Source organism: Pseudopipra pipra, chromosome 20 (assembly GCF_036250125.1).
Source record: "Pseudopipra pipra isolate bDixPip1 chromosome 20, bDixPip1.hap1, whole genome shotgun sequence".
Taxonomy (NCBI): domain Eukaryota; kingdom Metazoa; phylum Chordata; class Aves; order Passeriformes; family Pipridae; genus Pseudopipra; species Pseudopipra pipra.
Genome location: NC_087568.1, coordinates 954,631 through 969,776, shown reverse-complemented (window position 1 = coordinate 969,776; position 15,146 = coordinate 954,631). Strand labels below are relative to the sequence as shown.

The window sequence follows — 15,146 nt, the reverse complement described above, 5'->3', positions numbered from 1 at the left end:
CGAGCTCCCAACAAAGCCCTGGCACAGCCCTGGTGACATCATGGAGCTGCCACTCCTCACGATGCCGCCATGTAGGGAAAATTCCCTGAACCACAGGCAATTAAGCCTCTCTCGACAAAAGTTGCTTGAGGCTTAAAAATCCTTCATTGAGTGAGCAGAATTAAGATCTTTTCCCCAGGCAGAATCTGGATCCCATCTAGGAACTCCCTAATGGGTAGGGAATTTTTCACGTTCGAATGCGTTGGCCGCACTAACACAAACCATGAGTGCTGAGCCCTCACGCTCCAGCAGCACCGCGGAACTCTCCCTCACAGCAGAACCAAAAAAGGCCTTTGGAACTGCAACCCCATCTTGAGTCCCAAAGAACTCCTTAGGGGACAAAGTCAGAGCATTTAACCCTTGCTGTGCTTTGCAGGTGGAAGTGTGGAACTGTGAGGCCAGGGATGCCCTGGGAGTTCAGAGATGCCACTCTTGGAGCTCAGTGTTCTGAGCTTACCTGCCCTCATCAGTGTCCACATCCAGAGAGAGCACCTGGGCTGAAACTACTGCCCCCAGGGGGGCTCTTGGGGGCTACAGTGAGTTGGCCAGAGATCCCAATCAAGTGCTGACAGAATCCTTCAGGTTCCATGAAGACCTCTAAAGCCCCTCAGCAAATTCATTCATTTCTGATGACACTTAAACACTGGCACATGACAGAACTTTAAATATTTGCTCTTAAGCTACTGAAGTGATATTGACTGACTGCAAACATCTGTGAAAAACTTCCACTCTAAATCAATCTCAGATTAAATTATTTTTACATGCCGAGTTGAACGAACCTCACAGATCTGTACCCACTGCCTGCTCCACAAAGAGGAAAATAAACTGCCAGCTCTGTATTTTGTAGCAGTCAAACACACGTCCTGTGAATCCTCCCATGTCCCTCCACAAAGCTGATGACCTCTTTACCCACCAGTACCAAAATAACCACCAGTGACACTTGCAAAGCAAACTCCATTTAATGAGCCCCCAGCCCTGGCTATGCCTTGATCGCGTATTTCCGGGCCGGGTACAGACGTTCCTTCCGCTGCTGCTTCTTGGTCTTGAGGTTCTCCTCGTGCTTGTTGAGCCGGCGCCGCATGGCCCGGGTCTTCTTGGGCCGCAGGTCCAGGGGTTTGTACTTCTTGCCCTGTTTGCAAAGACACACAACAGTCAAGTTCAGACACTGCTCTCAGAGCCGAGCTCCTGCCAGAGCACCACTGTTTAAACCTCTTTCCCTTGGCACCATCATCCCAGTCTGGAGGTTTGAGAGACCTTCTCTCTGCTGGGAAACAAGAGCTGATTATAACTTTTGCAGCAGTTGTACCAGCTTTGACTCAAGTTCAAGCAATGCTTCATCTTAAGTCCCAGTTACCCAACACCTCTTGGAAAGTTCTTTTTTTTTCCTGCCCTATTTGATGTCATTTAAACCCCAAGAAATAATATTCTAAGAACTTCTTGAGTGAAAAAGCTCCTTGGCCACCTGAAACATGAATTTAAATTTAGATTAAAAGAGTATCTGCATTTGTGCAAAGTGCACCTCCCAGGAAGTTCATCACACTCCAAAGGGATGCTGCCAGGAGACTCTCCTGGCAAAAGCAGACTCACACACAACTTACAGAATTCTTGCAATAATACTTAAAAAGGAACCATGATGAGAGAACTTTAAAACTGAACATAAATGAGCGTTTCTCACTGAGTTTTAATCTTAAGTAGCAACCTAGAAAACCAGTTCCTTCCACAAACCGCAATTGAGAACAATAAGAGAGAAAAGGCCAGTGTAGAAGGTGTTTGTCCCCACCTTGTAGAACTTCCTCAAGTTCTCCTTCTGGGTCTGGTTGATGACAGTCAACACTCTGGCGATGGATTTACGCACCACGCGGCTGCAGGAGGGACAGAGTCACGTCTGAGGACACGGATCAGCCCAGTGCACAGGAATTGTGTGTGCTCTGACCGCCAACCTGCCCCGCACCAGTTACAGCGAACACCAACACCTCCCGGCTCACCCCCGCTGCACCCCCTCCGAGCAGAGACGGGTCGGCTTCCAGCCCTACAGAGCCGCTCCTCTTCCCCGCCGTTTGTACCTTCCCAGCACAGGGGCTGACAGCTCCCAGACCCGGCTCAGCCCCGTGTCTCCCGGCCCACTCACATCTTGGAGAGCTTGGACGCGGCCCCGCCGGTCACTTTGGCCACGCGCAGCTGCGACAGCTCCACCTTCAGATCGTCCAACTGCTTCAGCAGCTCCTCCTTCTTCTTCCCGCGCAGGTCTCGGGCCTTGATCTTGGCCTGCGGGAAAAACCGTCAGTGCCCCCGGCCGCCCCGGCGGGATGGGCCGGGCTGCCGGACCCTGTTCCCGGTGGGATGCGGGCAGATCCACGGTGCCGGTTCCCGGTAGTCCGCCATTCCTGGCCCCCGTTCCCGGCGGATGCCGGTGGATCCCCGTTCCCGGCCCCCGTTCCCAGTGGATTCCCGGTAAATGCCCGCTCCCCGTTCCCGTTCCCCGCTCCCGGCGGATGCCGGTGGATTCCCAGTGGATCCCGCTCCCGGCTCTCTCACCATGGCGGCGGCGCGCGGCGCGGGCCGGAAGGACGGAAGCCGCTCAGGGACAGGGGCGGTGCCGCGGCCGGGCCGTACCAAGGCGTGGCCGGGCGGGGGGAGCAGCCCGCGCGCCTCGTTCCCCCCGCGGGCCACGCGGTGGAACCGGCCGAGGCGCTGACAGCGAGCGCGGGAGGCGGCGGCGGCCCCGGGCGCTGCGGCCCCGCGGGAGCGGCGCCGAGCCGGCCCCGAGCTGCAGCTGCCGCCGCCGCCGCCCTCTCCCGGCCGCCGGAGCCCTGGCGGAGCGCAGCCGGTGTTCCTGCGCTGGCCGAGGTGCGGCACTCTCACACCGGCAGCGGTGGGGACGTGACGGCGGGCGGGGCGGGAGCGGTCGCCGCGACGGAGCGGGGCAGGATCAGGATCAGAGGCAGAGGCAAGGCCGTGCGCGCAGGCGGCTGCGCAGCACACACACACACAGACACACACACAGACACACACGGACAGACAGCCGGACAGCCGGTGCCGGTGCCCGCGGTGTCGCCGCCGTTTCCAAGCAGCCGCCGCGCCTCACCGGCCGCGCGCGGGAGGGCGAGGCCTCGCGATTGACGGCGGGCGTGGCCAATCAGAGGGCCGGCTCGCCGCCAGCCCGGGCGCTCGGCCAATCGGCGCGCGCGGGGGCGGGGCCGGCCGGCGCGGACCGGCGTGAGGCGGCAGCCGCGCTCCCCGAGCCTCGGCGGCGGCGGCGCTGCGGCCGCGCCCGCACCGGCACCGGCAGCGGCAGCCGCGGGGGCGGACGGTGAGCGGGGCCGCCCGGCAGCGCCTGCCCCGCTCCGGCCCGGCCTCCAGGTGCGGGGGGCGGAGCGGCGGCACAGGCGGGCGCGGGGCGCGGGCGGGGCGGCGGCGGCGGGGGCGGGCGGTAGCAGCGGCGGCGGCTGCGGGCGCCTCGGGGCAGGCCTAGCGGCGGCGCCCCCTCACCGCGGTGTCGCCCCCGCAGAGTCCCGGGCCCGGCGGAGCAGCCCCGCCGCGAGCGGGAGCACAGGTAAGGCGGCAGGTGCGGGCGGGGCTGCGCGGAGCATCCCCGGCGGGTCCGCGCCCGGTGCCGCGGTGCGGGGCAGGGGCTGCGGGGCCCGGGGGCTGCGCGGGGCCGTGCGCCCCCGCTGCCTCCGCCGCTAACGGAGAGCAGGAACGCGATGTGACACGTCTAATGCTTAGGCCCGGATTGGCGGCGTAGCTGAAATAATTCCCCGAACGACCCCCTCTTTATTAACTTCTGCGTTCCCCGCGCTCCCCTCCCGCTCGCTCCGGGCGAGGCTGGAGCTGTTGAGCCTGCCTGTGACAGGTACCTGCATCCAGCGTCTGCAAACGAATCCGGTGGGACGGAACAGTGCAGGATTTTACAGGGGCAGTCCGTGCAGTGCTGGATACCCAAATTGCAGGTTTGATGGAGTCATCGGGGGTTTGTTCTGATTTTAAACTTTTATTGCGGCAGGTCCCTCTCCACCAAATTCTTTTTTTGTACGGAGAAACGCTGTGGACAATAGGTGACGTGAGATGCCCTTGGGGACAGAAGCTGGATGGTTGTTATGTTGTGTCATCCCCCCAAATTTCTTGCCCTGTTAAAATGTCCATAACCAAAGGCTGTCGCAGGTAAAATGTTCAGGATCAAGACTGCATGTTTGCAGCTCTGGGTCCGATCTCCCACCACAGAACAGGACTTGTTATTGTCCAAGTCTGAATTGCTCTTTTTTCATTTAATAACCAGGCTCCAAGCTTCCACACCTAAGCTGCGTCTTGGCTAAGCAATTCTAGTCCTCCAACCTGCAAAATGGGTCCCTTAATGTAAAAAATCTGTAGATTTTGCACAAGCTGTGCAAACACAACCTGTAATTCATGGCATCTTGTCCAAGCTAATGCAAAGCAGCGCTGTGGGACCATATGATGACTAAAATGTGAGTGTGCCTCCCAGCATGTGTGTGCTTCCCACTGCTCCTGCGAGCAGCAGGGCTGCCGGGCGGGTGGCAGCCTTTGGAAGTCGGGGAAGATCATCCTGGTGTGGATGTTGCTGTGGGAGTTTGCAGTGCAGTCCCTGCCCAGTGTCTCTCACCTCACCTGAACCCGTGGCGTGGCGGTTGTGCCGTCCCCAGCCCAGGCTGTCAAGGGAGCAATTCAGGAGCCTGACTGTCGGTCGTGTGTGTAGAGAAAAGATCCTTCGTTTTCAAAGTCAGTCTCTTTTAAGATGTTTAGATAAACTGGACCACAATTTATGTTGATTGAAAGAAACAGTCACTTCACTAGGAGCAGAGCGTAATTCTGAGCTGCCAAAGCACTACAGCCAGTGCACACAAACGTGATGGCCAGGTTCCTTACTGCGGGAAATAGAAAAAGCATTCATGGAAGCTGGATGGAGAGAAGAAATATTTTATTGTGCTGCAAAGGAGATTGTGATCATTGTTTTATTTCGAAATAAAAGTATAGTGCAGCATCAAAATTCAATTGGCAATCCAGGTTCCTTACAAACGTGGGGGATTTTAACACAAAGATGTCTAGTTGGACTTAGCTCTATGTGTAAGAATGATACTGTGTTCTGTGCTCATTATGCTCTGTTGAGAAATTTGATCTACAAGTGATAAAGATGCTGAAAGTGCTTTCCAGTGGGAGGAACACATTGCCTGTATTGTTATTAATTTCTGTGTCCCTGTTTTATTTCATGGAGGCAAGTAATAAAAATGGAGTGTAACCATTCAGAACATCGAGAAGCTTCTAACCCGAGTCAGTTCTGCATTGAAATCAGATGGTGGTGTCCACAGTGTAGCACTGGGAGCACAGATTTGGGGAGGTGGGAGCTGGGGTTGCAGCTCTCCCTCGCTGCTGCCAGTGCTGTTCCTGTCACATGCTGCGGCTGCACAGTCCCCTGCTCGCACTGCAGCTGCCTCTCTGCCGTGTGCCACTCACATCTCCCCTCTCCTTGCATCACTTTTATTCTGGTTTAGCTCTGTTGGCTTTAAATGGAGTTGTTGATGATCTGCTGCGGCACAGATGGATAATGGGAATTCATTGGATCATCTGGACACGTTACTTTGTTGGCTTATCTTTTATTCTGCGTGGTGTGCTTTGGGCAAGGAAGAGCTCTGGTGTGAAGGTCTGTTCTGAGGTGGTCTTACTGCCTAAAGAGCTGAAATGTAACTGATCTTAAACAAAAAACCTCCAAGGCCCCCCTGCCAGCCTCCAAAGCACACTACAGCTCTTGGAGTCTGACCAGAAAAACCTGGGTGTTGATGGCTTTTTTCACAGAACTTTTTGCAGTCCTCATTTTTTCATAAAAGTGTTCTTTTGGAGCAATCCTTGTAGAAGGAATTTTCCTTGGTGTCCTTGCATAAGAACATTCTGCAGGCTTGGCTTTTGTAGCTGACCTGCTCTCCTTTAGCACAAAAGCTCTGTTCTGGATGTGTAGTTTTTAAACAGGCTGGAAACAGAGGTATGGAATGGGGTATGTGTTGCAGCAGGAGGAAACAGTTCAAAGGAATGGACCAAATTGTATGTGGGAGCTGCACAGAGGGTCAAATTGAGGTCTGGTTCTGTAAAATATGTAAGGAAGTTGCCAACACAAATATTACCTTGCAGTTTACATGTGCTGAGAGAACGCAGCACAGCCCTGCAGCAGGGATGGAACAGAGTAACCATCAATCTGGATCCCCGAGGATGTCAGTCAGGAAAGGAAGTGTGTGGTGCCAGAAAGCCTGGATGGAACTGCAGGTTTAGAGGACTCGTTGTTTGAAGTATTTTTAATTATTGCTATTAATATAATGGAACACAGACTGGAAGCTGAATTTTTTAAATATAATTAAAGCAGAAGTCAGCAGAGGGATTTCTCTGCTGTGAGACAGAGGCACGGTCCAGCAGCAGTCCCTGCTCAGGAGGCTGAATTCCCAGAGTGATGATACTCTCCATGCAATTCCCAACCTTGCTGGCAGCTCCTGCCATACACTGGTTTGGAGGGAAGAAGTGAACTGAAGGGATCAGAAGGCTTTCCCAAGCTTGTCCTGCGTTCTCCTTTGTCGGAGTACGATTCCAGTTGGAAGGCAGCCATTGGCACCTTGGCCAAGGATGGGAACAGGCTGCAGAGTGTGGCGAGAGCTGCCCTCCAGATCGGGCACTGGTCTCAGCTCCATCTGGGCCAGCCAGTAAATCATTGGCTCGCTGGAAAGGAGCCTCTCCGTCACGTTGCTGTACAGTGCAGCTTGATGTTTGCTGTTCCATTTTGAATTAATGAATTAAATTCTTCGATAGTGAATCAAAGAGTTAAAACATCAGTCGTTGGAGGAAAGAAAGAAGAAAATCTTTCTTGCAACTGGGATGCTTTTCAGGAACTTGGCTGCTCGGGAGGCGAGAGGCATGTGCTTTTCCGCCCTGCTCTGGGTGATGGCTTAGTTCAAGGGGGCCCAGATTTGGCTCAGTCAACAGTTGTGTTGGCGTCTTGCCACCAAATGTGCATAAAATGGAGCTGACTGCAATTCCCTCCTCACTCCAACATGGAGGGGCAGCCGGAGAGACCCGAGGCCTGCGGTGCCGTGCCGTGGGTTGGCTTGGCTGTGAGGGCTACCCTGGGATGTGTGATCCCTGCAGCACAAGCTGTTGCACTGTGACTGGATCCTTGCTTTTGAGTCCCAGGGTTGTATTTTGGTCTCTTGTCATAACTAATGCATTTCAGACCTGCTTGTGCCTGTGCTCCCAAAATCTCTCTCCCTTCTCACAGTGGCTTACGTGCTTTTGTGCTTTTCCAGCTGTATGAGGTTCATCTCTCATTTGCAGACTCTCCCTATGGTTCTGTGGCTTATGTGCATTACCACAAAATCAAGATAAAACGAAACTGGCATTTTAGCTGCTTCGAGAACATTGTGTGTAAATAAACCACTAAATAGTTCAACCTGTGAAATGTAAATACACACAGCTCACTGCCACAGCTGATGGTGTTTTTCTGTCTCCCTTCTACCCTCCCACCCTGCCAAGAGTGGGCCAGCCTGATGTTCTTTTTTCTCTTGCTCTTTCATACAATGCAAATGACTGCTAAGTACCATGTAGGTGGTATGCAGGCACCACGACAGATTCATGATTTGAATTTGGATAAAAGGAAATACTTGCATCCTCTTCCACATTGCTTCTGCACCATCTTTTGGAGATTCCTGGGCTCCAATGACCCAGAAATTCTGCCTCGGTCTGACTTTGAGCTTGAGCCCATTTTTAGTAGCGAACTGGTGAAGTCAGTAGAAGAGCAGAGGCCCAACTGTGATGACATTTTTAGCCTGTGCCCTTTGTTCATCCTATACACAAAAGGTCGTGAACTGCAGTGAAAAAGGGATCACAGAGGGCGCAGAATGGACAAAAGTGGAACAAATTACCAGTGGCAGAAACATAAAGAAGAGAAGCGAAAGTTTTGTGTTCTGAAGGTGATTGAAGAAGGCCACGTGCATCCCGTGGTGAGATCATGTCTCTTGTATTCAAAGTGAGTCTGCCCAGAGTGAATTCAGAGTCTGCTGGTGAGGTGTGGCTTCCATGATCTCAATGTAGGAGGCAGGAAGGGACTACACGGTTTCCATGGTGTGATGTTAATGAGCTCCGTGTTTCTCTGGGAGAAAAGATGCCAAAGCTGCAGTTCTGGTTACAGACAGGTGTGCTTTAAGCAATAAAGGGACTTTTAAAGACATGCGAAACAAATGAAAAGCCTGATTCTGTAGACAAAGCACTGAGAAGTGTTTGCAGATCTTCTCATCTTCGATGTGCTAAGGAAGGAAATACATCTTCATGTGAAAGTGGCGAACTTTCGGTTTGCAGTAATAAAATGTGTGTAACTTGTATAAGCCCTTTTCCTTGTGCACTCCATGTGTGCCCCAGAGCAGTGAGCAGAGCTGGGACACAAACACACTGCTTGTTCTCTGAGCTCGCCCTGGGCATCGCTGTCCCCTGGGACTGAGCCCTGCCAGAGCCCAGGTGTGGGCTCAGCCTGCTCCCAGATGCTTCCTGCAGCATCCAGCAAGCTGCTGGAAGAGGAGCTGGGTGCATCTGGGAGAGCTGCAGCCACTGCAGTGCAGACATGCCCCGAGGTGAACAGTGTTTGGGATGAGGAATGTCCATGTTCGGTTCCAAATTTTACTAAAAACCTTAAAATAATAAAGAAATCCTTTTCCCCTGCCATGTATTTTATGAAAAAATGGTTTGATGTATAACTGCTCATTGCCATTTCCTCTGGAGGCCTGACTCCAACAGGCTGTGAGGTTGTTGGTGCGTGTCTGGGGGAATTGCTATTTATTTATCTCAGTGTTTCTTGGGTAGAACTGAGTGGTGTCTCAGGAACTTCAGGACAGTGGCTCTCAATGGAGAATTAGGTATTCTGACGAGAGGAGTGAATTTGGGCTCTAATGAATTTTGTGTTGTCTGAGGCTCTGTCAGGACTAGCACTCTGAGCAGATCACATGGAAACACACAGATGGTTTTCCCAAAACGTGCAGTATAGCTTTGAAAGAAAACATGAGACAAGTGTGCCAGTCTGTAGAAGAAAAGGAGAGGCAAATAGAGAGCCAAGGTATATATCCTGCTTGATGACAGTAAGATCAGCTGGTTTTTGGAAGAGATTTGAGAAGTGATGGTTCCAGGCTTTGGGTATCAGTGATGAAGAGCTTCATTTTATCTGTGTTGTTAATTTGCGGATAAGAAATAGATACCAGCTGGGTGTCTGGCTTTGTATCACGTCCCCTTTTGGCAGTGATGCTGTGGGAGATGTGTCAGGATGAAAAGTGGAAAAAGAGCTGGTCTCTGACTCGAGGTTTGACAGCTTTAAAATCCTGATAGACTGGAACGTGTTTTCCACCGTTGGTTTCTGTGGAGAGCAGAGAAGTTTGGGGAGAATCCTGTATCAACAAGATGTACAAAGTGTGTTTGGTTTTGGTTTTTAGTACCACTTGCATCTCTAAGTGAGGAGTGGGAAGCATTTGAAAACCAGTCAAGATCCCACAGCTGAGCAGAAGTAATGCTTAAAGAGGCAGGTGAATTGTACAAGTGCTCTGTCAAGAGGTCAAGATGCCATGTCCAGCCAACTCTGCTGTGCAGCTCTGGAAAACTGCTCCTGGTTCTGTCTGTCTTCACTTTTATCTAGAGCTTGTACCCTGCTGACATCTGCCCAAGCACTGTGCCCTACAGTCACAGCGAATCCTCGGTGCCCCGAGGTTTTATTTGCTTGTACGTGTCAGGTGTGAAGTTATGACCCCCCTCTTCTACCAGGGAGCTCAGTGGTGGGTTACAGTGATCCTGGCTCTGTAATAAATCTAAAAGGATGTGCCTGTAATACACTTATTTAACTATCCATGCTGGACTTGCATTGTCAGCTTGATTTTCCTGAACCAGAGCGTTCCTTCGCCGCTCACAAAGCCTGCCTTGCTTTGCAGGCCTGAGTCCTGGGGTAGGGCCAGTGGGGAGTGCATACCATTGACTTCAGCACTTTTTCCCTTCCAGCTAAGCCTGGAAAACCTTAGCCAAGAGACGGCAAACCACAGGGAAGTGGAGAGTGTGTGATGTAAGTGACATCTGACTTTAAAAATATTGGCCAGCACCATGAAACCTCCGTCCTGCCCCGTGCCCTCCTCCCGCTGCCCTTCGGCTCCAGCTGCCTTGGACAGTCGTGCCATCCTCTGGGATGTCTCTAAAGCTCTGCTACCCAGGGTGCTGCAACGGGGTGAATTTGTAAAATGTATTAATGTACTGCACTTAGCAAACCTAGAATCTTGTGTTCTGAGAGTGCGTTGGAAGAACCTGGCATGCCAAATGTGGGACTTGGACAGCACAATTTTTCTGCCTTGTATGGCCTGAGGAGTTGTTAAAATCTTTGAGAGAATAATAAGTTCTGCTGGAATTCACCATTTTCTGACTTATTTTAAGTCTTTTAAACCAATATTTCAGTGTCTCCTTTTGCAGACTCTGGAGATAATTTTTTTTAACATGTGCTACTTAAGAAAAATTGTCATGCAAAACAGCTGAACAGTTTCTTTTGCATGAAAAAAGCAAAAAGCTTCAAACACAGAACAAAAAATAAAGTAGGTGATATTCCTGGTATAGCTGGGCTGTCAGAACTGGGAGAACTGTCTCTTTTGCAGACAAGGAGCACAGATCCATGGGGATAACTTCAAGTGTCAAAGGGAAGGAGAGGTCCACGTGGTTGTACTCCTGGCTGCATTTTATTTATATTGTTCATTTGGAGCTGAGCAGTCCCTGAGGAAAGGGCGATGTCAGGAGCTATATTCCTCCCTTTGCTGTGCCCACTTGCTGTTCTAATAATAATTCTCCCTCCTGTCTGTACTGCTGCTGCATTACAACACAGTCCTTAGTGCAGGGAGCACCTCCTCCTCTCCCGAGCTGCTCCTGATAGTGGCTCTTCCTTTGTACACCACCAAATACCACCCCCTCCGGAGCATGATAAGCCAAAACCAGTGCATGAGATACCTAATTTTATTTTCTTTCTCTGTCAGCTGGAAAAGCCAGTTTTGCCTATTTTTCCTGCCTTCTGATACTTTTCAGATTTGCAGGCTATGGATTTTCTAGTGTGTCTTCTGTTGATTGCATACATGGCCTCTTCACAGTGGGTCTGGTGGACCTCCTCCACGTGCGAACTGCTCGTTTAAAAAAACAGACAAAACCCAAGTTGGTTTTACTTGCCTGTGTCAGGGCTAACACTCGTTCTGTTGGCCAGTGTTGGCAGTGGTTGGGGAGTGTAACTTAAGGGTAACATAAAATAAAATCTGCTTTGCCATGAGATTAAAGGACAGACACACAGACTGTATGAAACATGCTTTGCCATTTAAAGCAAGCTCCTGAATTTTTGCAAATGTGTCTGAAGCTGCTCTGGAGTGCCTGGATTACCACGCGGAGTGCGCAGAACCCACGGCCTCGCCGCAGGATTTAGGTCACCCTTGCTGAGGAGCACACAGGTCCCAGGGTATTGTCCTCTTCCTGGAATTCCTGAATCACCTCCTGGCTACTTCTGACCTCTGGTTTTTAGGTCTCGCTGTTCACTTCCATCTCATTCGTTGGTGCTTTGAGTACTCGGTGTTTGTTCCGTGCTGTGTGAATGTGGGTGTTCGCAGGTTTTGGGCACAGGCTCGTGGTTTGCAGTGTTCATGTCCTGCTTGCCTGGCTCATGCCAAAGCTTGTGACATCTGGGTGGCATGTTTTGGACTCTGCCACCCATATTGCAGTTACCTGACAATACAGAGATACTTCCTACCTTTTTCTGGAGCTCCTTGACAAGTGGTTTGTGCAGTGTCCCCCTGGCCTTGCCCTGGTGCTCTGGCTGTCACGTGAGTGTGTAAAAACAAAGGGATGGGTGCTGCATCTTGTCCAAACTGGGAAATCAGGGGACTGCTTGGTTGGCAGGATGGCCCCCTAATTTGTCCCAAATGCTGGGGGGAAACTACCAATTTCTCCTCTCTTTGGTAGGCATGAAGTGTTTGTTCAGGGAAGTATTTCTGAAGCCTCTTTGGTTATTGTGAAGGTTTTTTGTGACAATTGCTGAAATTGGGTACTTCCCAATGGGTGGAAGGAGTTAGCTTTGCCATTTCCTGGCTTCAGTTGGGATATGTAGGTAATTATTTGTGCAAATGGTATCCAAACTGAGTTGCTGCACAAAGGGAAACTTGTTGCTTAAAAAAGCACCCACTAGAACCGCTAGAGAAGCTGCTGAAAGTAAAAGCTCTTGCATGTGCCCAGTTAGAGGTGTGTTTATCTTGCACTAAAATCCTGAGCACAGAAGAGCTGAAGACCTGGCAGCCATTTCCAGAGGAGATGTTTTGTTGCTGCTGCTGTGAAATCTGTAGCTCATCTTTGGATGCTCAAAAGGGTAATTTGATATCTGTATGTTTGGAGTAAGGTTTTAAACACCACTCTGCCTCTATAGGCTTTCCTATTCCCTTACTTACTCAGTACTAGGATTATCTACATTATATCTTAGTTTTTTGTTCGGATGATATGATGTTTTGCTCATATGAACAGTATAAATGTATCTGCAGGTATAATTGTGGGCAGTGCAAGCCATGGAATTAAACAGTCTTGAGGAAACAGAGAGGAAGGAGAGGGCATTTTTTAGCATTCTGTCTGAATGTTTGTTGTGTTTTAGCAATAGGAACTAGTGAGCTACAGTTTTCAGCAGTTACAGAAGAAAATGAAATAAGAGAACTGAGGCTGGTCTCTCTAAATGTGGGTGCAGGATAAACACCTCTGCAGAAGGCAAATTTGGAGAGGATTTCTTTGTCCAAGTGTGAAACCCAAGTGCTGTTTGTGCTACAGTCCTTTTGTTGGCAATTTTGTGTTTGTGAAAAAGGTCCTCAGAGTTATTTTATTTTATGACTCTTGTACCACTGTTATTTTTAATTTTGCTCCGTTAACTAGTGCATTGTGCAATAATTACTCCCCTGCTTTGATTCTCAGCCATTATTTTTAATGAGTCTCGAGAAGAGAAACCTGTGGGAGAACTGCATGCTCTGTGTTACATCCCCATGGAACTGAACGTGCATCTCATCTGGATGAGTTCACAGCAGCCCTTGATTTTTGAGTAACATGGATATTTTCTTCTTCATAGGATTGAGTTTGCTCTAAAAGAAATCATGTCATCAGGAGGAGCTGAAGATGATATTCCTCAAGCAGAGAGGAAAACAGTGACAGACTTTTGCTACTTATTGGATAAGTCTAAGCAGCTCTTCAATGGCTTAAGGTTAGTGCATCTTTGACAGTATTCTTTCAGAAGAGCCTTGGAGCACACACTTCAGTATGTGATGCTGAAGTCAGTTGCACAATGAACATTTTGAACTCAAACCCAGTAAGTCTGTTTGGGAGAGAACAATGCACTATGTATGGGTAGTTTGGGACCATGCGTAAGAATGTCTGTAGGAGTAGAGGTTCCAGTTAATAGTAAACTAGGAGTTGGAAATTCCCTGAAATGGATAGAATTTGTACTGAAATGTTGTGTATGAAGTGCACAATTAAGGACTAGGTGTGGCTGTGTACAATCAACAGCATGCAAGTCCAAACCACCACAGCCTCTGTGCCAAGAAAAAAGGGATGAGGAGGATTGGCTTAGGTGGGAGGAAAGGAGAAGATGGAATATTTTTTGGAAAGAAATCTAGGACGTGATAGACAGAAACATTCAAACCATACCCTGTATGTGTCTGGTGAAAGAAATGCTTAAACTGAACTGTGGAGAAAAGTAAAAGCTACATTTATCTACAAAGGATTTCTCACAACAACTAGAAAGTCTGGCTGGTTTGTCTGCAGGCAAAAAAGAGTAAAGGGAGTTCAAGGAAAGTCGTTCAGGTTTGGACAGTGATGTAGACAATCCTGTTTTGTCAATATATGCTGAGTTAAACATTATGTATTCGGGAGCTGGTTTATTTCTAAGCTTTACTGTAGAGTCTCTTAAGCAACATGAGTTTGAGCTCATATCTGGTTGGCAGTGCAGCCTCTTACTGGTCTCTGAGTAATCCTGTATGTTTGGGCCCATATAGCTTGCTGTTAGTCAAACACAGATGGTTAGCAAAGATGTTTTTAATTCCTCCGCCCCCTGCTATTGATAATCCTTTCATGTGCTTTAGGAGTTGATTACCAAATCCAAAACAAACAGTTTGTGCTCCAAAATCTGAATGGTGAATGGGCAGTAGAGACAGGGAGTTCTTGGTGACTGCATTCGACACCCCGTGAAAGAGAGTCTGAAGCAAAAGGACTGAGATCTTGAGGCCAGGATTTCCAGGACCATATATGACATTACATTGGCTTTCTGGTATTCCTTTGTACTCTTCAGTGACTCAGGCCAAAATTTCAAGCAAGCTCCATCACAGAATCATGGAATATTCTGAGTTGGAATGGACGCACAAGGATCATCGAGACCGTTGTCTGTCTCCATGATAGAGCTTGCTTGAAATTTTGGCCCGAGTCCCTGAAGAGTACAAATGAATCCAGTTCATGTGTGGCTGTGTGTTGCTCAGTTCAAATCAGAGAGGTGGCAGAGTACCTCCAGCCTGTCTGTCTCTTCTCTGAGCATGGAAGGAGTTAGTGCTCGTATCAGACTTCCAGATGAGAGATGTAGTTTCTGTGTGTATCTGTGGTACTTTGCCAAAAAGAAAGCTTCTTGTCCAGCTAGATGAAAAGAAAATGGAAAATACCTTTAGATGATATATGGCCAATAAAAATAGAGAGATGGCCTTCAGCAGGCAGTTGTGCTGTCTGAAAATAAGAACATTCTCGAATGGGAGCCTGCCTCTGTCCTTACTGTAACCTGGCACAGTTAATGTTCTTCTTGTACTGAACTTGATCACCATTTCACCTCTAAGACCTGTGATTGCCAAGGGCATAATGACTGGATAAAGCAACATTATAATTCTCAGGTATCTCATCTGTTAGTGCTTGTTCTCTGGGGAGTTCACCTGAAAATAACTTGGCAAGCATCCCAATTCTTAGTCTGGTTGCTTGCTTTTCCCTCCAGCATAATAAATGCATCTGATACATTTCTGCCACCTTCTGTTTTGAAGATGATGATGGCCTTTGCTGCTGTGTTTTATGCC

At 49.5% G+C, this 15,146-nt stretch overlaps 2 protein-coding genes across 7 annotated transcripts in view; one reads left to right on the top strand and one right to left on the bottom strand.

Annotated features, from left to right (window-relative positions):
- SCAI (suppressor of cancer cell invasion) overlaps positions 1 to 15,146 on the top strand; it is an 82,222-nt gene that overhangs the window by 40,631 nt on the left and 26,445 nt on the right. The window contains exons 1-3 of one of the 6 annotated variants that reach the window (XM_064676527.1): positions 2,808 to 2,886; positions 11,435 to 11,533; positions 13,172 to 13,303. In XM_064676527.1, the coding sequence (XP_064532597.1) occupies positions 13,197 to 13,303 (107 nt within the window). In that variant the 5' untranslated portion in view covers positions 2,808 to 2,886; positions 11,435 to 11,533; positions 13,172 to 13,196. Of the gene's footprint in view, positions 1 to 2,807; positions 2,887 to 3,313; positions 3,400 to 3,506; positions 3,593 to 3,661; positions 13,304 to 15,146 lie in introns of those variants that run through there. The other 5 variants (XM_064676522.1, XM_064676528.1, XM_064676523.1 and 2 more) reach the window with 5 other exon arrangements.
- On the bottom strand, positions 980 to 2,706 carry RPL35 (ribosomal protein L35). Its single transcript, XM_064676547.1, has 4 exons — positions 2,575 to 2,706; positions 2,168 to 2,304; positions 1,820 to 1,901; positions 980 to 1,168 (listed from the first exon to the last, which is right to left on the bottom strand). Exons 1-4 carry the CDS (start codon positions 2,575 to 2,577, stop codon positions 1,019 to 1,021), a joined length of 372 nt encoding a protein of 123 aa, XP_064532617.1. The 5' UTR covers positions 2,578 to 2,706; the 3' UTR covers positions 980 to 1,018.